Raw genomic sequence first — 25,819 nt, 5'->3', positions numbered from 1 at the left:
GTACTCAGATTAGAGGTCGACCGATTATGATTTTCCAACGCCGATACCGATTATTGGAGAACCCAAAAAAAAAGTCGATACCGATTAATCAGCCAATTTATTTATTTATTTGTAATAATGACAATTACAACAATACTGAATGAACACTTATTTTAACTTAATGTAATACATCAATAAAATCAATTTACCCTCAAATAAATAATTAAACATGTTCAATTTGGTTTAAATAATGCAAAAACAAGGTGTTGGAGAAGAAAGTAAAAGTTATAGGACTATTTCTCTCTATACCATTTGTATTTCATATACCTTTGACTATTGGATGTTCTTATAGGCACTTTAGTATTGCCAGTGTAACAGTATAACTTCCGTCCCTCTCCTCACTCCTACCTGGGCTCGAACCAGGAACACAACGACAACAGCTGGGCTCGAACCAGGAACACAACGACAACAGCCACCCTCGAAGCAGCGTTACCCATGCAGAGCAAGGGGAACAACCACTCCAAGTCTCAGAGCGAGTGACGTTTGAAATGCTATTAGCACCCCGCTAACTAGCTAGCCATTTCACATCGGTTACACCAGCCTAATCTCGGGAGTTGATAGGCTTGAAGTCATAAACAGCTGCTGGCAAAACTCAGTAAAGTGCTGTTTGAATGAATGCTTACGAGCCTGCTGCTGCCTACCATCACTCAGTCAGACTGCTCTATCAAATCATAGACTTAGTTATAACATGATAACACACAGAAATACGATCCTTAGGTCATTAATTTGGCCGAATCCGGAAACTATCATCTCGAAAACAAAACTTTTGTTCTTTCAGTGAAATACGGAACCGTTCCGTATTTTATCTAAGGGCTGGCATCCATTAGTCTAAATATTCCTGTTACATTGCACAACCTTCAATATTATGTCATAATTACGTAAAATTCTGGCAAATTAGGCTGCCCAAACTGTTGCATACACACTGACTCTGTGTGCAATGAACGCAAGAGAAGTGACACAATTTCACTTGGTTAATATTGCCTGCTAACCTGGATTTCTTTTAGCTAAATATACAGGTTTAAAAATATATACTTCTGTGTATTGATTTTAAGAAAGGCATTCATATTTATGGTTAGGTACACATTGGAGCAACGATACGCACCGCATCGATTATATGCAATGCAGGACACGATAGATGAACTAGTAATATCATCAACCATGTGTAGTTAACTAGTGATTATGATTGATTTGATTGTTTTTTATAAGATAAGTTTAATGCCAGCTAGCAACTTACCTTGGCTTACTGCATTCGCGTAACAGGCAGTCTCCTCGTGGAGTGCAATGTAATCAGGTGGTTAGAGCGTTGGACTAGTTAACTGTAAGGTTGCAAGATTGAATCCCCCGAGCTGACAAGGTAAAAATCTGTTGTTCTGCCCCTGAACGAGGCAGTTAACCCACCGTTCCTAGGCCGTCATTGAAAATAAGAATGTGTTCTTAACTGACTTGCCTAGTTAAATAAAGATTAAATAAAGGTGTAATTAATTTTGGTGTCCAAAAATACCGATTTCTGATTGTTATGAAAACTTGAAATCGGCCCTAATTAATCGGCCATTCTGATTAATCGGTCGACCTCTAATTCAGATTGTATCAGACAGTATTCAGACTGTATCAGACTGTATTCAAACTGTATTAGACTGTATTAGACAGTATTCAAACTGCATCAGACTGTATTCAAACTGTATCAGACTGTATTAGACTGTATTATACTGTATCAGACTGTATTCAAACTGTAGCAGACTGTATCAGACTGTATTAGACTGTATCAGACTGTATCAGACAGTATTCAAACTGTATCAGACTGTATTAGACAGTATTAGACAGTATTCAGACTGTATTCAAACTGTATCAGACTGTATGAGACAGTATTCAGACTGTATCAGACTGTATTAGATTGTATTCAGACTGTATTAGACTGTATCAGACTGTATTCAGACTGTATCAGACTGTATTAGACTGTATCAGACTGTATTAGACAGTATTCAGACTGTATCAGACAGTATTCAGACTGTATCAGACTGTATTCAGACTGTATCAGACAGTATTCAGACGTAATGGCTGCATCAATAGTTGTGCATTATAGATGGAGTAGGGTGCCATTTACCTGTTATACTGTATCTGGAACTGGTCTGGTCAGAGAAAGACTTGGACACACATACAGAAGCAGACACACAGGCAGACAGGCTACACACACACACACACACACACACACACACACACACACACACACACACACACACACACACACACACACACACACACACACACACACACACACACACACACACACACACGATACACCCACGATACACACTTGTCTAAAGCTCTACTCTGGCACAGACTGTGCCGGCTGATTGAGGTTGACTGTGGTATTATTTCATTAATTCCGTTTTTCAACTTGGTCGTCTTTCCGTTCCTTCTATTTTTCGTCGGAGGAAGAGGGTGGCGTCCTCGAGTGCTCTACAAATCCCCATCACTGCTGATCATTGTCTCAATTACTCATCCGTCGCTCCCTCCTTCTTTCCCTCCCTCTTTCCCTCCCTCTTTCCCTCCCTTGCTCGCTCCCTCCCTCCCTCCCTATCTTTCCATTCCATTCCTGTTCTCTCTCCTCTCTCAGCTCATCCCAAGTTACTCTGTGTCCACTCCTCCACCCCCAAACCGCATCGTCACATTCCTTCTTTTCTTCTCCTGCTATTTCTCGTTCTCTCTCTTTTCCTGTGTTCCAAAGTGATGTGGTTAAGACTAAAGAGCATGCTACTGCTACTTTCATAATCCCTCTCTTTTATCTTTCTCTTTTCTTTGTGTTCTTTTGAACCATTACCATAAGTGACCACAGCTTAAAGTCGTCTCTTTTCACCTCCCTTTCTCTTCCTCGCTCTCACGCTATGTCTATCACTTCTCATAGTCTACTGCCTCAGTCATGTCAGCAACAGCTTGTCATAAACGATCAGTGTCTCTCTCCTCCCGCTCTCTGCGTTCCCTTGCTCTTATGATCTCAGTGTCTTCTTCGTTAAACTCCCCAAAGCGATCATTTCCCTTCTTCTCTTCCCCTCAATCCTTTTCCAGCCTTTCAGTCCTTTTTTTTTACCTCCATCTGTGCCCCTTTCTCTCCCCTCCATTGTGTGTTTCTCCTCTCCTCCCATTCAGCCGGTCTCTCCTTTCTCCCCCTCATCGTCTCAAGCATCTCTCCACCGTTCTCTTCGCTCTCCTCTCCATCCCTCCATCTTGATGTCCTTGCCCTCTGCTGATCTCTCTCTCTCTCTCTCTCCTCTCTCTCTCTCTCTCTCTCTCTCTCTCTCTCTCTCTCTCTCTCTCTCTCTCTCTCTCTCTCTCTCTCTCTCTCTCTCTCTCGCTCTCCTCCTTTTACACTTCCCAACGCTCACAGGCTGGCAGGAGAGACGGAGGGATGGGAGAGGTGTGATGAGTTAGGCTCTCTTCTTTCACACCTCTCTCTGGCTCTCCCTTGCTCCCTTATCTCCTCTCCGTCCAACACCTTAGTCTGTAGCCTCAAGCCAAAGAGAGACAAACATGGAGGGAGGGATGTATTTTTGAGGGAGGAAAGCAAAGGTCTGCCCTTGAGGCTTGAACCAAAAGAGAGGGAGGCGAGAGGTAGAAAGAGAGAGGAGAGAAAGAGAAGGGAAGGGTGTGCTCAGGCATTTCGCTACTCCCACAATAACATCTGCTAAACACTTGTATGTGACAATATATATTTTTTTTAAGTAATAATAATAATAATTAAAACATAACAAATTTAAATTTGCTCTCATCCTTTCTCTTCATGCCTCGCCCCTCTCTTCTCTCAGTAAATTATTTTAGACTCAGCCTATGGATTACATTAGTCTGTACCGATTTGTGCCATTATGTATCCTCTCCGTTCTCCCCACCTGCACTCCCCCATCTTCTCACCTCTCTTACCCACCCCTCTCCCGGCCTGAACAGTTCTCTAACGAGCAGAGCCTGTTTGGTGGTTCTACTGGCTAACTTGGATAAAAGCATGGTGATTGCAACACCAGGGTTGTGGGTTCAAATACCAAACTGTTTACTTAACACAAGTAAATTGCTTTGGATAAAAGCATCTGCTAAATGACCACACTGCTGTACTGTTCCATTACTTATTGCAGATGTCCATTTCTCCATTTTATATCACCAATCATAAACTTTGATTATCGTCCCTTCGTCATAATAATAATATCATCATCATCATCATCATCATCATCATCTAGTCTGGAGCTACAAGCCCATCTCTCTGTCCTCCAGTGTGTTGGTCCAGTCTACATAGTATACTTCTATATCAGGGCAGTTTATTGAAGTTAATTAGTTTGTATTAGTGACTGAGTCCACAGAGCTCAGTCAGTAGGCTGTTAAATGAGATCCTCTGGGCCGAGACCTTAGCACCTATTAAAAGCCTCCCATCTTGTAGGACTGTGACATTTCACGGCTTCTGTGTGAGTTTAATCACTACGCCTGCAAATGTCACTCATGTTTTGGTTGGGTAGAATGGTTTGGCTGTATGAATGGGAGGCATTGTGAAAGGAAGATTGGAGTTATTGTATGTGTGTGCATAAGTGCGTGTGTACATGCATTTGTTTGTGTGTGTGCACGTGCGTGTGTGTGTGTGTGTGTGACACTCCTCCTAATGTGTTCTATGTTCTTCCCCCTCCAGCCACGTCAGATGGGACGCGCCAGGGTCTGGAGAGTATGAGGGGAGGAGTGTGTGCCACGCAGGGCATGAAAGTGGTCCTTAAAGTGGGACAGAGTGAGTACTGACACACACACGCAGTGAAAAACACACACCGACTACTATATTCTCCTCGGAGTGTATTAGTGTTGATTCGAGGCAGAGAGCTGGAGGAGAGGAGCATCCAGGATCACACAGCTCTAATGAGGCCTGTTGACTTCACTCACTAACACTCTGAACACCACTATTCTCTCTGATACTGGCTCCCTATGCCCGCTCACACCAACTAGTTCTCACAGTCTCACGTCAGAATGATGTTTAAGGTTAAGTGCAGGCATTCATGCCGAACGGTTAAGGTTAGGGTTAAAGCTCAGGATAGTTTTAAAACAAACATCTCAAAAACAACTTTCTATCACTGGTTTCGAACCTGCAACCTTCAGAATCAGATGAGTAAACCAACTGGAAGGTTACAGCGCTCGCTACTGCTCCTAGTTGCCGGTGTCCATGTCATCTCCCGACGTCCCCAGACCTGGATGGACGTCGAATACTGACTTGTATCACTGGTGACCTGGCTGCTCCCAGGGTAGGGAGTAGGCTGCTCTTTCTGGGTATCAACACCACTGGTGACCTGGCTGCTCCCAGGGTAGGGAGTAGGCTGCTCTTTCTGGGTATCAACACCACTGGTGACCTGGCTGCTCCCAGTGTAGGGAGTAGGCTGCTCTTTCTGGGTATCAACACCACTGGTGACCTGGCTGCTCCCAGGGTAGGGAGTAGGCTGCTCTTTCTGGGTATCAACACCACTGGTGACCTGGCTGCTCCCAGGGTAGGGAGTAGGCTGCTCTTTCTGGGTATCAACACCACTGGTGACCTGGCTGCTCCCAGTGTAGGGAGTAGGCTGCTCTTTCTGGGTATCAACGCCACTGGTGACCTGGCTGCTCTCAGGGTAGGGAGTAGGCTGCTCTTTCTGGGTATCAACGCCACTGGTGACCTGGCTGCTCCCAGGGTAGGGAGTAGGCTGCTCTTTCTGGGTATCAACACCACTGGTGACCTGGCTGCTCCCAGGGTAGGGAGTAGGCTGCTCTTTCTGGGTATCAACACCACTGGTGACCTGGCTGCTCCCAGGGTAGGGAGTAGGCTGCTCTTTCTGGGTATCAACACCACTGGTGACCTGGCTGCTCCCAGGATAGGGAGTAGGCTGCTCTTTCTGGGTATCAACACCACTGGTGACCTGGCTGCTCCCAGGGTAGGGAGTAGGCTGCTCTTTCTGGGTATCAACACCACTGGTGACCTGGCTGCTCCCAGGGTAGGGAGTAGGCTGCTCTTTCTGGGTATCAACACCACTGGTGACCTGGCTGCTCCCAGGATAGGGAGTAGGCTGCTCTTTCTGGGTATCAACACCACTGGTGACCTGGCTGCTCCCAGGGTAGGGAGTAGGCTGCTCTTTCTGGGTATCAACACCACTGGTGACCTGGCTGCTCCCAGGATAGGGAGTAGGCTGCTCTTTCTGGGTATCAACACCACTGGTGACCTGGCTGCTCCCAGGGTAGGGAGTAGGCTGCTCTTTCTGGGTATCAACACCACTGGTGCAGCTCCTGGCTCTGTATATATACCGTGGCGAGGAAAGGCTCTCTATTGGCCCTGCTAATGACTCTACTGTTGCGGTTGCCCTTGGGTGACGGAGAGAGGCCAAAGTCATACTTTCTCTTCGATACACATTATCATACTTGGTTGTAAACACACAAATAAATACAGAGGTCAGTATTATTTTACACAGACATACAGACACTAGGTCAGTTCTGTGTCGGTTCGATTATTCAACAATTCTCACGGTTTAGATTATTTGGGTTGAAGGCTGTAACAGCACAGAATAAAACAATGAATAAAAGTCCCTTGATGGTAGTGACTGTCCATTACTGCTTATCACTTACTAACCATCATTTATTCACTTTACTTGAACATTTCAGTTGTTGTGTATATTACATTTGTTTTATTGATGACTTTATTATTTTATTCAGGTTCATCACCTCTATAGAGCTGCTGCCTATGCTGTCTGACAAAATCACTATTTTGTAGTTCTTCAAGTAAAGAAGGCATACTTTTATGACTGCTGAATAGCAACTATGATACTTAGATCATGTATTTTCAGGTATAGATGCCTCACGAAGCAACAGCTGCTCTCACAATCGTGTATTCTGACTCTTCTGTAGCAGGCGTACAAAAAACACAGACCGGACAAGTAGATGCGCAATGGATTGTGGTCATTGTAGTTAATTACCACATTTATGTGGTAAACTATGTAGAATATTGGCCTGTTGGAAACTACAACTCCCTACTACATCGAACAATTCAGGCTGGATCTGTGCAATGTCCATATTGAGCTCACAGAAAAACTAAATGGAACTCAAATAATTGAACCAACTTCAATTAGTTTAAAAACTGATCAATAACCCACATTTCGGTTAATCGCTCAGCACTAATACACACACAAATAATACATTTTTACCCACATAGGCATTCTCATTGAACACAGGCATTCTCATTGAACACCCCACCCATTCATCCCTCGTTCCTCTACCCCACCCCACAACCATATGTACACCCGTCCATACACACACACACACACACACACACACACACACACACACACACACACACACACTCCTCATAATATAATCCACTCCCTCCTCTCTCCCACACATTTCCCCAACAGTGTTATCTGCTCTGTGTGTTGTTGTGCGTATTGTGGAAGCTCTTATCCTGAGAGGGAAGTGCTGCTGCTGTCTCTATCTCTCCATCATTCTCCACACACAGCCCACCCAGAGGAGATGCATAGCACTCCCTCTATATCTACTTTATTTCTTTCTCTCGCTCTCTCTTTCTTTCATTGCTGGTTCAATGAAAACCGGCATCATTGACTCTCTTTCACCTTTCTTGTTCTCCCCTTGCTCTCCGTTTCTCCCCTCCCTTTTTCTTTCTTTCTTTCACTCAAGCTCTCCCTCCCTCCCTCCCTCCCTCCCTCCCTCCCTCCCTCCCTCCCTCCCCACCCATATTCTTTGCTCCTTTCACCCCCCACTCTCTCCCTCAATACCTCCCTCTCCCCCACGCCATCCTCCTTGCCCCTCTCTCTCCTTCTCTCTCTCCTCTCTTTCTCCCTCTCTCCTCTCTTTCTCCCTCTCTCTCTCCCTCTCTCCTCTCTCCTCTGTCTCTTCTCTCTCTCCCCCTCTCTATATCTCTCCTCTCTCTCTCGCTCCCTCTCTCACTCCCGCTCTCTCCTCTCTCTCGTCCTCTCTCCTCTCTCTCTTCTCTCTCTCGTCCTCTCTATATCTCTCCTCTCTCTCTCACTCCCTCTCTCTCTCCCGCTCTCTCCTCTCTCTCTTGTCCTCTCTCCTTCTCTTCCTCTTCTCTCTGTGTTATATGTTGTGTGTCTGAAAGGTCATGTCTGCTCTGTTCGTCGTCTTAACAAACACTGTGCCACCGCATAGAGATCCCTGATGAGATGGAGCACTGCTCAGCTCTGCTCTGACACACACACACACACACACACACACACACACACACACACACACACACACACACACACACACACACACACACACACACACTTTCTGAGAAACATACACACAGTCTCTCTCTCTTTCTCTCTCTCTCTCTTCTTTCCTACACACACACTAGAGTCCACCCTCAGCAGCCCCAGCAGTCATATTGATCCAAACTCCCCTCATGCCAAGTTCTGATTGGCTGTCTTTCATCAGAGGGCCCGTTGACCAATAATACCTGCCACTGTGTATGAACCTTCGTAAATGTCAGTTAGTGTAGAATTATAGCTCTGCACATAGACTGTGTGTCCGCGTGTGTGTCTGTACATTGTGCAGTCTCTGTGTACTCAGCACAATAGGGACGTTTATTATGTCCCCCTCAGTAAATCTATATGGGACTCTGTCATAGCCATGGCTAGAGGATATTAAGTGTCCTAAATGGCACCCTATTCCCTTTATAGTGCACTACTGTTGACCAGAGCCCATAGGGACGCAGCCTAGCACTTCAGTGGGGCTGTTCCCTGTCTGACAGATGGGATGGTGTGGTAATTGGAGATGATGGGCTTTTATTACAGTTTTATATTCATTGTGGTCATTTTACAAATGGAAACTCTTTAAGTATCCTATTTTAATCTTGTTGGATAGCTCTTTTGGAAAATGTCGTTGGAAGACGATCAATATTTAGTTTCATTTAATGGGCCCCAGAGGCGTTGCATTAGCGCCACAGAGATCTTATTATTGGTGTACCTGTTTTGAGGTTGTGTTATCTTGACCGGGGTATACCCCTGTTTTTTTCTGCTAGACCCCTATGGACTGCCCCCGAAACCTGCCAAACCAGACCAAAGCGCGGGCCGCACCAACACCAGAAATACAGGTAAGAGGGGTGTGGAAGAGCTTACATACTTACACTGTCATGAGGACAAACTTCAACCAAAAAGACAAAAAAAGCGAGTGAGTAGAGAGAGGAAGGAAGCGACAGAGAATGAGGGACGGTAAAAAAACGACAGATGGAGGATACGAGCCAGCAACATCTGTGGGGTCTCTATTAATTCCATCCCTCCATCGCTCTCATCCCTCTCTCTGTCCATCCGCTCCTTTCCTCTCCTTCCCTCAGAGCTAAGTGGCGCAGGCGAGGAACGACAGCACTAATAGCTACCCGGAGAGGGGGGAGTAGGGGGGAGAACGGGGGCGCAATTTGAAAGAGTTATTATGGTCGTTAGTTTGGGCGGCCTGGTTTCTGTTGGTCCGCGGAGAGAAGAGAGGAGAGGAAAATTATAAATCTGAGCAGAGAGAGAGAGGAGAGGGAGATAGAGGAGGGGAAAGAGGACAGGAGAGGAGAGGTGTGGAGGGTAGCTGATGCGTGAGGAGAGAAGAGGAAGATGAAAGGATAGGAGAGGAGAGGAGCGGGATGTTGCCTCATCGCAGGGAGCTTGTTGACCTGTTCTTTGTGTGCTGGGTTGTTCTGTCCCAGACACATCATCTGTGTCCCAAACTAAACCCCAGTCCCTATACAGTGCACTACTTTTGACCAGGGCCCATAGGGCTTTAATCAAAGGTAGTGCACTATGTAGGGAATAGGGTGCCATTTGGGATGCTGCCACACAGGTCATTTCTCTAGTGTGAAGTGTAAATGAGAGAACTGATGAGAGTAATGGAGAAAGCACGGAAGACAGAAAAGGGGAGTGAGAAGAGAAGAAGATGGCTTTAGCTGTTGAAAGAGAAAGAGGGATAAACACTGAAAAGGGAAGAGAAGCGAGAGGGAGGGACACTAGATGGCTGTACTGTTGAATAGGAAAGAGACAGAGAGTGGGGAGGGAGGGGGAGGGAGAACGAGGGAATATGAGGATAATAGAGAGAGCTGGTGAAAGGAGTAGGAGGTAATGGAGAGAGATGTTTGGGTAATGGAGGGATGGAGGGAACGAGAGGGGAAGGGAGGGAAGAAAGCGAGAGGGGGAGAGTGGAATTGGCGACTAGTATTAGCGTTTTGCCTCTCTGTCAGTCAGTCAGTTAGTCCTGTGTACGCGGTAGGGGAGCTCGCAATAGGGGGTGATGAAAGGGCGAGCCGAGGGGGGTGTTATTATGTCCACAATGACCCAGAGAGAGGGAGAGCCACAGAGTGAGGGGAAGACGAGATGAGAGAAGAGAGGGAGGAGAGAGAAAATGAGTGGGGAATGTGCCAAGAATAATGATAACCCAATCCCACTGCCGCGCTTCGCATTACCACCCTAAACGCTACCAGCACCAACGTTCGCACGGGCAACACGACCACTCCTCACAGGGGGTCCCAAACCCACCAGACACCTGCTGGGCCGTAACCGTACATGCGGTCGGACCGTGCGGTTGGGACCAGGTTCCAACCAGGCAGCTTCACCTTGTGGTCTCAAGCTATAGAGACCCAGATTACTTCCCAAATTGCACCCTATTCTCTATATAGTGTGCTACTGTTGACCAGAGTCCTGCACAACGCCCTATGGGCCCTGGTCAAAAGTAGTGCACTACATAGGGAACAGGGTGCCATTTGGGACTCCGCATAAACCACCCAACCATTCGGGCTCCTTCATGTGGATAGCGCTAATGCTACGTAAACAGCGTTGTTAGGCTTAAGGGATGTAGCGCTACCTTGATCCACACACTGTAGGTTGCTGTGGCTTCAAGCCAGAGCCAGTCTCTCAGTAGGCCTCTCCACAGGCACACAGGAACATTCCAAACACTCTTATATCCAATGCCATCCACTTATTCATGTGGATAGACAGACCACATATGGTCACGGTCACATTGGCTGCATTTTTGCTGCATTCCTCCTGGTGTAGCCTTTCGTGTTCGTGCCACTATAACTGAAGGGAGACTGTTAGTCACCTTGCTGTGGTGTAGACTGTTTATTGGCGCGTAGTATGTACATGTAAGAGGTTACACTCTGAAAAGGCATTTTGCCAAAACCTTGGTTCCACCACCCGAGTTTTAGTACATAAAGAGTTTATAGAACATAATATTAGAAGGTTGGACTTTCTTGTCGTTATTCACAAAAGTAATTTAATTACTGTACTGCATTCGTTTTGAAACACGTTACCCCCAACTAGGGATTAGCATGGGTAACCGGGATCCCAGGAAACACAAACATTCAATGACAGGACCCTGGAAATGACATTTTCCACAATGCCGCAATAACGCAGCAGCAAATTAGCAAGGTTAGACAGGTTGTCACATAGAAGTCTTTATCCTTGCCTATTTACTTCACACAAAGTTGCCATTCATTCGAAGCACATGTATAATTGACCCTCCCGACTGCACACGCGACCCGAATGCAGTCAATAAACCCTACAGGAAACCTTTACAGAAAAGTCTATTAAATAACGCGTGCCTCTTTGAGCTGTCATTGTGACTCTTCAGACAGTTTGATAGACCTATGCACAATTCACTAGATAGGCTGTCTGTTAACAATTCAGAAAGGCATGAGGGAAAATTCTATCTTCTCCTGTTCTAGAGCCTAGGCAATTTTCTGATCCAGTCCCAATCCCACCGAAACCCAAATCCTGACTACTGTCTCGCATGAAAATTCCTAACTTTATTCTGTAATTCATAGGTTGCATTATCAAAACACGTCTCTCCGCTACAACATTTGCCCGCTTCTCTGCCCTTATGAGAGCTTCAGTAGAGAATGTATGATCAACAACAAACAGTAGGCTGGTGTTTTTTTATTTCGCTAGGCAAGTCACTTAAGAGCAAATTCTTACTTACAATGACAGCCTACACCGGCCAAACCTGGATGACGCTGGGCAAATTCTGTGCCGCCCAATCACGTCCGGTTGTGATACAGCCTGGATTCGAACCAGGGTGTCTGTTGTCACACCTCTAACGCTGAGATGCAGTGCCTTAGACTGCTGCACCACTCGGGAGTAGATATGGATATTTTTGAAACGGTCTTGGTCCCCGTTAAGATACGTTGATATTTAAACTATTTCCACTCTTCATCTCCCCGTTATTCATGAGCTGATCTGCTGTCTGTAAAATCATCAACTAGATTTTTGCCAAATATATGAGATGTTCTGTCAAACGTGGAAGGAAGTGATCTACAAGCTTCGCAACTTTGGTCATTTGACTTTTGTTTGACTGGCGTTACAAACTTTGTGTGATTGGGCAGCGCTGTAGTCTCCTCGGAGTACACTCTGTGTCGAGATATAGCCTACTGCTGAAATGCGCTGAATTAGTTGAGGAACATGAGAATGCTCTGAATGAATGACCTGTTTCGCAATTCACAACAATGTCATTGGTGATCAAAGAGAGAGTAACTATCTTGACTAAATATCAGTTTCATTTGCTCTGTGATCTTCACATGGTGGCACAGCACCCCTCTTATTTGGAGAGAACCCTGGCATAGTGACTTGGTTTTCAGTGCTTTAAATGGCCACTTCAAATTTTTGCAGTATTTCGTGGGATAAATATGAATGAATCCAGTATTGAAACTTGACCTACTTCGGGAAAATATTTATCCCTACAACCAACACTGAACATATGAAATGTAAAAGGTTAGCGAAGAGATATTTTGGGATTTTGGCAATGAGGGCAATTATCTGCTTCCTTCAAACTGCACACAGACAAAAAGGGTATCCAGGAGTTGATCTGACTATGGGGAAGTAGATAAAGGAGTTGATCTGACTCTGGGGAAGTAGATAAAGGAGTTGATCTGACTCTGGGGAAGTAGATAAAGGAGTTGATCTGACTCTGGGGAAGTAGATAAAGGAGTTGATCTGACTCTGGGGAAGTAGATAAAGGAGTTGATCTGACTCTGGGGAAGTAGATAAAGGAGTTGATCTGACTCTGGGGAAGTAGATAAAGGAGTTGATCTGACTCTGGGGAAGTAGATAAAGGAGTTGATCTGACTCTGGGGAAGTAGATAAAGGGCCTCATTGACAAAATCCCAAAGTATCCTTTTAAAGTAAACATTTATTGTGTCATTTTACAGGTGGTACTGGTAACACCACTCATCCCAGGATTCCTAGCGGTGACGGCGGTGGTTCGGGAGGCACGGGTGGTGAGAACGGACCCCTTCCCCCCTCCAACGTGGCTGTCATCGCCGGCGCCGCAGGAGGCTCCGCCTTTCTCCTCCTGGTCACCGCGGTGATCTGCGTGGTGTGTTACCGGCGGCGACACGCCAAGCACTCGGAGTCCCACCACCCACCCCTGTCGCTGTCCTCCCTCACCAGCCCCAAGAGGCACGGCGGTGGGCACGGCGGTGGGCACGGGAGCGGGAATAACAACGGCTCGGAACCAAGTGACATCATCATCCCCCTGCGGACTTCGGACTCGGCGTACTGCCCTCACTACGAGAAGGTGAGCGGGGACTACGGCCACCCCGTCTACATCGTCCAGGAGATGCCCCCCCAGAGCCCAGCCAACATCTACTACAAAGTATGAAGGTCGTCACCATGACAACCTACAGTACCACCAACTACCACCCTTCCCTGTTCTATACAGTACAGTACCACTTACAACCTACCTACAATATACCCTGTTCTATACAGTACAGTACCACCTACAACCTACCTACAACATACCCTGTTCTATACAGTACAGTACCACCTACAACCTACCTACAATATACCCTGTTCTATACAGTACAGTACCACCTACAACCTACCTACAATATACCCTGTTCTATACAGTACAGTACCACCTACAACCTACCGACAATATCCCCTGTTCTATACAGTACAGTACCACCTACAACCTACCTACAACATACCCTGTTCTATACAGTACAGTACCACCTACAACCTACCTACAACAGTCCCTCAATGACTTACTCCAAAAGCAGATGTTTAGGGCACTATACAGCATATGAACTGCCCTATCCAGCCACAGCCACAAGTGTGTGTGTCTAGCTTACTGAAGAGGCCATCCTTCACGCCCACCACTCTTCACTCAACTGTGTCACTAAGCCAAGTGAAGGTTTAGTATATAACCCCCCTACTGCCCCCCCCCCCCTCCCGGGCCCTTTAAAGAGGACAGCAATGACAAGTACTCTGGGCTACGACCCCTTTCTTTCTCACAGCGAATCGAAACCCCCCATCCAGAGCTGAAGAGAAGAGTCCCGCCCTATACACCATGAGGACAAGTGTGAGAGAACACACACCAAGCTAGTGTGAGAGAACACACACTAGTAACGCCACAGCATGGCCTTATGGGACTCGGACCCTAGAAAACCTACAGTCCAACTACCAACCAACCAGAGAACTCTGTCTGTATCTCCAGTGCTGTGCTATGGCAGACCTATCGAGACTGGCCCCTGACTGGCCCTTGACTGGCCCCTGAGACAGACTGTGTCCCCTAATGTTAGTTTGTTTGTTTGTGTGTGTATGGTTTCTCATTGGACCAGGGGCCTCTGACTCTCTCGCCACGTGATCAGGCTCAGGTGCCAGAGGTCAGACCAATTGAGTCTTAGTGACATTCAGATTCTTGTATATTTTAATAACGTGTGTATGTGTGTGCTTGTGTATGTGGGACTAGGATAATAATTATGATACTGCTACACGTACAGGTGTGTGTGCAGTTAGTGTGCTTTAGTACAGCGAGTATGTGTGTGTTTTGTGTGTCAGTGTGTGTGTGTATGCCTGTATTTCTCTGTGTATACACTACGTGCGAGAGAACGTGCGTGTGTGTTTGTTCTTTAGACTTGTCTTAAAAACCAAAACTCAAAAAAGTGAGCGAATATAGGAAGAAAGTGAGATTTTTTTATCGCTATCAACACTTATAGATGATATATATATATGAATATCCAGTAAGTCATTTTTAGACGTCTTGTTTTCTATTGTTTTTCATTTTTATTCCTCCACTTGTAAAACTCCACTGTTACTGCTAGATATTGTTTATCCGCTGGTTTATTTTTTAGAAACATGACCTTATTTCCTTCCCCTTTGAGTTGTAAATTAATTGAATCCCTTTGTTTTTCTTTTCCTGGCGAACTGAGGTTTCTCCCTCTCTCTCTCATCGCCTCCTCCCTCCCTTCCTCCCTCCCTGTCTCCCTCTGGGCCTCCCACCCCTATGTATATTTTTATAGTTCTTGTAATATGCTGTAGTTTTGAAGTTTAGACCTCGTTTGTGGAAGTTGTTGAGGTAGAAACGATCTATGAACGTTTTTTTTTTCAAATGTTTTTGAACAACACAAGAAAAAGCAAGGGGGAAAATAAACGAGGGAAGGTTCCAAAATAAATTAAATGAAAAGCAAGAAGGTGAACCGGAGTCACTGTCTAGGGAGAAAAGAGAGTGACTAAAAACAGAACTTCTGTTAAAAGACAGAGAGAAAAAACTGAAGAAGGACTTACACACTAAGAAAGAAAAAGAACGCGAGAACAGATGGAAGAAGAGGAGGAGGAATTGAGGGATGAGAGAAGGATCCCTGGGAAGGATAGAGAGCGTGAAGTGATGACTGCGGCGAAGGATAGGAGTCTTTCCTTTAATGGAGTGCTGCGAAGGAGTGATGAACCCTAGGAGGAGGGAGGAGAGGAACGGACACGCAACTGAAATGGATTTCAGTGGGGAAACCTCACTGTGGAATAAGGAGGAGAGATTTAATCTCCCACACACACACACACACACACACACACACACACACACACACAAACACACACTGACAGATAGACAGACATACTCCCCTTTTACCTCACAACAGCTTTATATTTGAGACACACACTATTTAAGCTGATTATAATGATAGACACTCTCTGCAGACACACTGATCCCTCTCACATTCTCTTTCACTGTCATACACACACACACACACACACACACACACACACACACACACACACACACACACACACACACACATACAAACATACATACATACATACATACAAAAGAATACGCTGATTTTACACACATACTGAGGACAAATACATACTGATTGCATTCAACACCACTACATCTCTGCCTCACACACGCACACACACACACACACACACACACACACACACACACACTGACTGCTCTCATGTGGCTCCCTATTTTTCACACAGTCCTGGCTTTCTACCCATGATTAAGTCAACCTCTGTGTGTGACGGAAGGATGAAAAGAGGTTTTGTCCTCCGTGTGTGTGTGTGTGTGTGTGTGTGGCTGTGTGTGTGTGTGTGTGTGTGTGTGTGTGTGTGTGTGTGTGTGTGTGTGTGTGTGTGTGTGTGTGTGTGTGTGTGTGTGTGTGTGTGTGTGTGTGTGTGAGTGAGTGAGTGAGTGAGTGAGTGAGTGAGTGAGTGAGAGTGAGAGCGAGAGCGCGCGCGTGCATGTGTATGGGTGTTTTTCCTCAAACACAGCTCCTGTCAGTCTCACTATAAGCCTGTCTAATGATACCCGTTTTCACTTCCTTTTTCTAGAACAAAACATTTTTCAATGCCGTGTGATCAGTGATGTTGTACAGACTAGCCGCTGTATTGTTGAGACAAGTGTTAGACCAACACAGCCACAACAACCTTTGAATACATACGTATGTACTCACACAAAATAGAAGACAATAGATACTGTGCCATATTTTGAAATATCCCTCATGCTCAACAGGGGTGTGTTTGTTCCAGAAGCTTCACTCAAAGTGTGTGTTATTCATGTGCCTGTTGGAGAAGCTTCATTTGGAAAATTGCTGTTAAATGTGTTACAATGACAACTGCTCTCTCTGTTTCATATAATTTGTATGCTGTGTTATCTGTTCACATTATACTTTTTGAACTTAGAAAGTGTTAAGAGAAATGGGACAAAATCTGGGGAAAGTTTCTCCCCGGTCTGTGTGTACTCTACCATCATCTTGGTCTGTGTGTACTCTACCATCATCTTGGTCCGTGTGTACTCTACCATCATCTTGGTCTGTGTGTACTCTACCATCATCTTGGTCTGTGTGTACTCTACCATCATCTTGGTATGTGTGTACTCTACCATCATCTTGGTCTGTGTGTACTCTACCATCATCTTGGTCTGTGTGTACTCTACCATCATCTTGGTCTGTGTGTACTCTACCATCATCTTGGTCTGTGTGTACTCTACCATCATCTTGGTCTGTGTGTATGTGTCTGTCCTGTCTACAGTACAAATAAACAACCAACATGAATATACTTTCAAAAACAACCTCAAGCCAAACGACAAACTCTATTCTGGTGTCTGAATAAACTACAACTTCTATTCTGGTGTCTGAATAAACTACAAACTCTTTTCTGGTGTCTGAATTCTGGAATCATCCGACACTGAAATTACATTATTTGACCAAGGTGGCCACTGCCACAGAAATTAACACTTGAATTTTCTTTCTGGAACTTGTGTGTACTCTGAAGAAATGGCTCCTTCGCTGAGCACAGGCGTCAATTCAACGTCTATGCCACGTTGGTTCAACGTAATTTCATTGAAATGACGTGGAAACAACATTGAATCAACCAGTGTGTGCCCAGTGGGTTTTGTCTGTTTCTTCTCCTTCTCCATCCCCCTCTCTTCTCTTTCTCTCTGGGAAGAAGCTCCCTCCAGGACTCAAAGCTCTAGCTTTTTAGTTTTCATGTCTGTCAGTGTTCATCTAGCAGGTTGTCTCTCTCTTTCACTGTTTGCTTTGGATTGTTCTCAATGTGCTTTTTCTCATGGACGCTAGCTAGATCCTCCTATCGAAAAGAGAGGTTTCCTGTTTTGTGAAAACGCACACCACCTCCTCCCTCACCCCTCTGATGGTGTGTGGTGTGTGTTTCTTTGTGCCAATAGCTAGCGAGGCAAGGCGAGAGAGAGCGAGTTGGCTCTTGTACGTGGCGTGTTGAGACTGTATTGGGACACTAATGTGTGAGATGGGTTTTGTGTCCCCCTCCCTCCCCTCCTCCCCCCTCCCCCCATCACTATGACCCCTCTCGACCTCCTCCTATACTCCAACACACCCCTACAGAGACGGGAAAACTAGTACATTCCTGCTTTGGAAAAATGTTGATTAAAAAAAATGTTTAAGCACCACTCTGATCTGGTTGTGAGTTCATTATTGTATGATTGTGTGTGTGTGTGTGTGTGTGTGTGTGTGTGTGTGTGTGTGTGTGTGTGTGTGTGTGTGTGTGTGTGTGTGAGAAAGAGTTCATGTACTCCTGTGAGGCCCAGTCTCTCAGATGTAACCCTGTGGATAGACCCTGTCAGGTCTCTCTCCTTATCTCTCCTATAGGGGTTTGTCTCAGCAGGCATCCTTTCACTGTTCCTCCCCAGCTTCGTTATTTTTGCTTGGCAACATATCGATATAAATGACGTCAGTTGTAACGTATGCAGCTGTACCAACTTCCTTCCTCTCTCTGTTTCCTCCCATTCTGTACCAACTTCCTTCCTCTCTCTGTTTCCTCCCATTCTGTATCAACTTCCTTCCTCTCTCTGTTTCCTCCCATTCTGTATCAACTTCCTTCCTCTCTCTGTTTCCTCCCATTCTGTATCAACTCCCTACTCTGTTTCTTCCCATTCTGTACCAACTTCCTCTCTCTGTTTCCTCCCATTCTGTACCAACTTCCTCTCTCTGTTTCCTCCCATTCTGTATCAACTTCCTTTCTCTATTTCCTCCCATCCTGTACCAACTTCCTTTCTCTATTTCCTCCCATCCTGTACCAACTTCCTTTCTCTATTACCTCCCATCCTTTATCAACTTCCTCTCTCTGTTTCCTCCCATCCTGTATCAACTTCCTTTCTCTATTACCTCCCATCCTGTACCAACTTCCTCACTCTGTTTCCTCCCATTCTGTACCAGCTACCTCTCTGTTTCCTCCCATTCTGTATCAACTTCCTCTCTCTGTTTCCTCCCATTCTGTATCAACTTCCTTTCTCTGTTTCCTCCCATTCTCTACCAGCTACCTTCTCTGTTTCCTCCCATTCTGTATCAACTTCCTCTCTCTGTTTCCTCCCATTCTGTACCAACTTCCTTCCTCCCTCTGTTTCCTCCCATTCTGTACCAACTTCCTTTCTATGTTTCCTCCCATTCTGTATCAACTTCCTTTCTCTGTTTCCTCCCATTCTGTTTCAACTTCCTCGCTCTGTTTCCTCCCATTCTGTACTAACTTCCTTCCTCTCTCTGTTTCCTCCCATTCTGTACCAACTTCCTTTCTATGTTTCCACCCATTCTGTATCAACTTCCTTTCTCTGTTTCCTCCCATTCTGTATCAACTTCCTTTCTCTATTTCCTCCCATCCTGTACCAACTTCCTACTCTGTTTCCACCCATTCTGTACCAGCTACCTTCTCTGTTTCCTCCCATTCTGTATCAACTTCCTTTCTCTGTTTCCTCCCATTCTGTACCAGCTACCTTTCTCTGTTTCCTCCCATTCTGTACCAGCTACCTTTCTCTCTTTATTCCCCTCTCCTTTCTCTCCCTTCTCTCCTATATTCCCCTTACCTTTCTCTCCGCCTCCCCTCTTTCTTTCTTTCCTTTTCTCCCTCTCCCCATCTTCTTCCTTCCTCCTTACATGCTCCCTTTGGCTCGTTGCCATGGCAACTTTTGGCGTCTGGTAGCTCCAGCCGTTTTGATCCCAGAAAGACACACACACACTCACCAAGGTGGCCTAGGGAGAGATGACCAGGCAGCTGCAAACATACTGTTTGATCTGTGGCCTGTGAGAGGAGATTAGACACACACACCATCACACACAAAGAGTGTGGTATTTAACTAGGTAATGAGTCACTGACCATACCATGACAACCTAGGCTTAAAACGGTTATATTCTGTTGGCTTCCGCTAGCCGCTAAAACAGCTAATGTTAATGTATTCTTGTTAGCCTTTGAGTTAGCCTCTGTTAGCTTCTGCTAGCCACTAAAAGCTCATGTTAACGGCCACATTTGAGTGGTAAAGCTAAAGGAACCGACAGTAGACGAAAGTGGAGGAGTGAAGTCAGAGGAAGTGCATCTGTGACACCTGAAAGTCGGACAGTAATGTGGTTTCTCAACAGCAAGGCTCAGATCAACATGGCAGTGTTGCCATAGTTGTATAAACATTTTCTACATAATGTTGAAATGAACTGAATGAAATGTATCTGACCTCCATATCACACACTCACATACTGAAATCATAGTGTAATATTATGCGTACATTGTACAATCACTTAGTGAGAGAGAGTCTCAAATATCACATTCTATTTGTATATATCGACTGTACACATAAATCACGGCTATCTGGTTCTTTTTTTCAGTCATCTTTGTCTACATTCGTGTGAGTCAATTAAAACACCCTGATGATTGGTTGCCAATAAAGCCTCCCTCAATGCAAGTGATGGCTACAGGATGAAGTTGGTGAAGAGCGAAGTTCATGTTTTGTAAAGTTCAAGCAGTCGACATGTAGGCGCAGGTCTGACAATGTTGACTCCCATAAAACAACACACTTTGAAAGGCAGTGAGCAACGATAGTCACCGACTTGACAAAAGTGTTTTCCCATTAGCCCTGTAATGCTTTAGCTTGCAATATATATTAGGATTTAAGTGCTGTTTAGTTGGACTCCTGTGGTCTTCTTATCATTTCATGGTAATCATTTTAATCATTTCATGGTAATCATTTCATGGTAATCATTTCCCGGTAATCATTTCATGGTAATCATTTCATGGTAATCATTTCACGGTAATCATTTCATGGTAATCATTTCACAGTAATCATTTCCCGGTAATCATTTCATGGTAATCATTTCACGGTAATCATTTCACAGTAATAATTTCACGTAATAATTTCATGGTAATCATTTCTCTGGTAATCTGTTCAAGTTCAATGCACCAAGTGGAATTTTAATGCTTTGTGAGGATGATAGCTATGCAGCATGAATACACACACACACACACACACACACACACAATGCTCTCCCAGGCAAGACGGCTGAGCTTCCTCCAGCCTCTCAGAGGAAGTAAGCCTAACACCACGACTTCTCACTGTTACTTTCTTAGTCTGTGTGTGTGTCTGAGTGTCTCTGTGTGTGTGTCGTCTCATCACTGTTACTTTATAACACCAGCTAAAAAAAATCACTTTAAGTAAAATCAATAGACAGATAATCCCCTAAATTAGATTTTGAAAAGCTTCGGCAGACACACACTCACTCACTCACACACACACACAAATCTTCGGCGGCAAGTTAAAACCCAAGGATTGGCCCACTTGACTTGCCGCTGAAACAATCGCGCTAAGACGTCGTTGCCATGGGGATAGGCGAAGGTCAACGATGGAGGAAGATGTTTTCTCGCTTCTCGGTAAATCGTATAAAGGTACTCAAGAATCTGCATATCAAATCAAAGCGCCGGAGTGGGAAACATACGATTATGGCGGTTGAGTGATTAATATGCCAAGATTTTTGAAGGGCAAACAGAGAGAAGCAAGAGAGATGATAGGGGGCGAGCAAGGAAGGGAGAGGGAGAGCGAGAGACATACAGAGAGAGCAATATGAACGAGAAAGAGAGAGGGAGGCGGAGAAAGAGAGAGAGAGTGGGTGGCCTCCACCTGACGGACAGGTGAACTCGGAAATGTCATGGTAAGAGTTGAGCAGAGAGACAGCTAGGAGTCAGAGGTCAAGCAGTGTGGTTGGATGGGATCTTTGTGACCCTCTGTGTTTACAAAGTACAGGCTGAGCTGGGGAAGGGACAGGTAATTACCATTCTCAGCTCTGCTGTCATCGTTCACTCACCTTGACACAGAGTTTAATCGCCTATCACGCTTTTTCGGTCTGTCTGTCAGGCCGTCAGACTGTCCGTCAAGGGGCTTTATTCAAGGGACTTTATTGGCATGGGAAACATATGTTTACATTGCCAAAGCAAGTGAAATGGTTAAACAAAAGTGAAATGAACAATGAAAAGTTAACAGTAATCATTACACTCAGACAAGTTCGAAAATAATAAAAACATTTGGAATGTCATAATATGTCTATATACAGTGTTGTAAAGATGTACAAATGGTTAAGGTAAAAAAAGTGGAAATAAATAAACAGAAATATGGATTGTGTTCTTCACTGGTTTCCCTTTTCTTGTGGCAACAGGTCACAAATGTTGCTGCTGTGATGGCACACTGTTGTATTTCACCCAATAGATATGGGAGTTGATCAAAATTGGATTTGTTTTCTAATTCTTTGCAGTTCTGTGTAATCTGAGTGAAATATCTGTCTCTAATATGGTCAGACATTTGATAGGTTAGGAAGTGCAGATCAGTTTCCATCTCATTTTGTGGCCACCTTTCTCAATAGCAAGGCTATGCTCACTGAGTCTGCACATAGTCAAAGCTTTCCTTAATTTTGGTTCAGTCACAGTGCTCAGGTATTCTGGAAAATAGCATTCTAGTTTGCTCTGTTTTTTTTGTTAATTCTTTCCAATGTGTCAAGTAATTATCTTTTTGTTTTCTCATGATTTGGTTGGGTCTAATTGTGCTGCTGTCCTGGGGCTCTGTGGTGTATGTTTATGTTTGTGAACAGATCCCCAGGACCAGCTTTCTTAGGGGGCTCTTCTCCAGATTAATCTCTCCGTAGGTGGTGGCTTTGTTATGGAAGGTTTGGGAATCGCTTCCTTTTAGGTGGTTGTAGAATTTAACGGCTCTTTTCTGGATTTTGATCATGAGCGGATATCGGCCTAATTCTGCTCTGCATGCATTATTTGTTTTTTTTTACGTTGTACACAGAGCATATTTTTCAGAATTCTGCACGCAGAGTCTCAATTTGGTGTTTGTCCCATTTTGTGAATTCTTGGTAGGTGAGCAGACCCACCCCAGACCTCACAACCATGAAAGGCAATGGATTCTGTAACTTATTTGCCAGATCCTCATTGGTATGTCAAATTGTATGTTCCTTTTGATAGCATAGAAGGCCCTTATAGCCTTGTCTCTAAGCTTGTTCACAGTTTTGTGGAAGTTACCTGTGGCTCTGAAGTTTAGGCTGAGGTGTGTATAGTTGTTTGTGTGCTGTAGGGCAACGGTGTCAAGATGGAATTTGTATTTGTGGTCCCGGCGACTGGACCTTTTTTGGTTTTGTCTTACTGAGATTTACTGTCAGGGCCCAGGTCTGAAAGAATCTGTGCAGAAGATCCAGGTGCTGCTGTAGGCCCTCCTTGGTTGGGGACAGATCTAGGTGCTGCTGTAGGCCCTTCTTGGTTGGGGACAGATCTACGTGCTGCTGTAGGCCCTTCTTGGTTGGGGACAGAAGCACCAGATCATCAGCAAACAGTAGACATTTAACTTCAGATTCTAGTAGCGTGAGGCCGGTGCTGCAGACTGTTCTAGTGCCCTCACCAATTCGTTGATATATATGTTGAAGAGGGTGGGGCATAAGCTGCATCCCTGTCTCACCCCTCGGCCCTGTGGGGTTAAAAATTGTGTTTTTTTTGCCAACTTGTTGTTTGTTTACCTGGATTTTATAATATTGTATTTTTTTCCCCAACACCACTTTTCATAAATTTGTATAGCAGACCGTCATGCCAAATTGAGTCAAAAGCTTTTTTGAAGTCAAAAAGCATGAGAAGACATTGCCTTTGTTTTGGTTTCTTTGTTTGCCAATTAGGGTGTGGAGTGTGAATACATGCATGGTCTCTTGTACGGTAATTTGGTTAAAAGCCTATTTGACATTTGCTCAGTACATTGTTTTCACTGAGGAAAGTCTGCTGTTAATGATAATGCAGAGGATTTTCACAAGGTTGCTGTTGACGCATATCCCACGGTAGTTATTGGTGTCAAATTTGTCTCCACTTTTGTGGATTGGGATTATCAGTCCTTGGTTCCAAATATTGGGGAAGTTGCCAGAGCTGAGGATGATGTTAAAGAGTTTAAGTATACCCAATTGGAATTTGTGGTCTGTATATTTCATCATTTCATTTGGGATACCATCAACACCACAGGCCTTTTTGGGTTGGAGGGCTTGTATTTGGTACTGTAGTTCATTCGATGTAATTGGAGAATCCAGTGTGTTCTGGTAGTCTTTAATAGCTGATTCTAAGATTTGTAATTGATCATGTATATGTTTTGTTATAGAGCCAAAAAGATTGAATTTGCTGTTGTATAATTGATTTTTGGTAGGTTTCTACACTACTTTCCTTCCATCTATAGCATTTCTTAATAGTGTGCAGTTCCTTTGACAGTGCAATAGTGTGCAGTTCCTGCTCTGTTCAGGTGGACTATGATTTTGATGTGATCTGATAGGGGTGTCAGTGGGCTGACTGTGAACGCTCTGAAAGACTCTGGGTTGAGGTCAGTGATAAAGTAAGCTGCAGTATTACTGCCAAGGGATAAGCTAATAGAAAGTTACTCAATTATAAGTGAAAGTAGACCAGTAAAATACTACTTGAGTAAAATATACTTAATAAGTATCAAAAGTAAATGTAATTGCTAAAAAAATTACTTAAGTATCAAAAGTAAAAGTATAAATCGTTTAAAATTCCTATTATTTAGTAAAGCAGACGGCACAAATGTCTTGTCTTGATAGCCAGGGGCACACTCCAACACTCAGACATTATTTACAAAAGATGCATTTGTGTTTAGTGAGTCCGCCAGACGAGAGGCAGTAGAATGACCACGTGTTCTCTTGATAAGTGAGTGAATTTGACTATTTTCCATTCTGTACTTTTGGTTGTCAGAGAAAATGTATGGAGCAAAAGTACAAAATTTTCTTTCGGAATATAGTGAAGTAGAAGTAAAAGTTGTAAAAATTATAAATAGTAAAGTAAAGTACTTAAGTAGTACTTTAAAGTATTTTTACTTAAGTACTTTACACCACTTTACACCAAGTACTTTACACCATTTAGGTTGTCACAGACTAGTACATGTCCCTGAGCCTGGAAAGGGATGGAGAAGCTGTCATCTTTAAAGTATGGGGATTCTATTGGCAGGATATACAGTGAGGAGAACAAGTATTTGATACACTGCCGATTTTGCAGGTTTTCCCTACTTACAAAGCATGTAGAGGTCTGTAATTTTTATCATAGGTACACTTCAACTGTCCAGAAAAAAAAATCCAGAAAATCACATTGTTTGATTTTTAAGTAATTAAATAGCATTATATTGCATGACATAAGTATTTGATCACCTACCAACCAGTAAGAATTCCGGATCTCACAGGCCTGTTAGTTCTTCTTTAAGAAACCCTCCTGTTCTCCACTCATTACCTGTATTAACTGCACCTGTTTGAACTTGTTACCTGTATAAAAGACACCTGTCCACACACTCAATCAAACAGACTCCAACCTCTCCACAATGGCCAAGACCAGAGAGCTGTGTAAGGACATCAAGGATACAATTGTAGACCTGCACAAGGCTGGGATGGGCTACAGGACAATAGGCAAGCAGCTTGGTGAGAAGGCAACAACTGTTGGCGCAATTATTAGAAAATGGAAGAAGTTCAAGATGACGGTCAATCACCCTCGGTCTGGGGCTCCATGCAAGATCTCACCTCGTGGAGCATGAATGATCATGAGGAAGGTGAGGGATCAGCCCAGAACTACACGGCAGGACCTGGTCAATGACCTGAAGAGAGCTGGGACCACAGTCTCAAAGAAAACCATTAGTAACACACTACGCCGTCATAGATTAAAATCCTGCAGCGCACGCAAGGTCCCCCTGCTCAAGCAAGCGCATGTCCAGGCCCGTCTGACGTTTGCCA

At 44.5% G+C, this 25,819-nt stretch overlaps 1 protein-coding gene across 1 annotated transcript in view; it reads left to right on the top strand.

Moving 5' to 3' along the window:
• Nucleotides 1-18,207, top strand: part of LOC115121865 (ephrin-B2-like) — a 143,043-nt gene extending 124,836 nt beyond the window's left edge. The window contains exons 3-5 of the mRNA XM_065025416.1: nt 4,700-4,792; nt 9,053-9,124; nt 13,211-18,207. Coding sequence (XP_064881488.1) covers nt 4,700-4,792; nt 9,053-9,124; nt 13,211-13,662 — 617 coding nt within the window. The 3' untranslated portion in view covers nt 13,663-18,207. The remainder of the gene's footprint in view (nt 1-4,699; nt 4,793-9,052; nt 9,125-13,210) is intronic.
• The last annotated feature ends 7,612 nt before the right edge of the window (nt 18,208-25,819 follow it).

The sequence above is a fragment of the Oncorhynchus nerka genome, linkage group LG12, assembly GCF_034236695.1.
Source record: "Oncorhynchus nerka isolate Pitt River linkage group LG12, Oner_Uvic_2.0, whole genome shotgun sequence".
Taxonomy (NCBI): domain Eukaryota; kingdom Metazoa; phylum Chordata; class Actinopteri; order Salmoniformes; family Salmonidae; genus Oncorhynchus; species Oncorhynchus nerka.
Note: the sequence above shows the minus strand (reverse complement) of the source record. Positions and strands in the feature narration are given on the sequence as shown.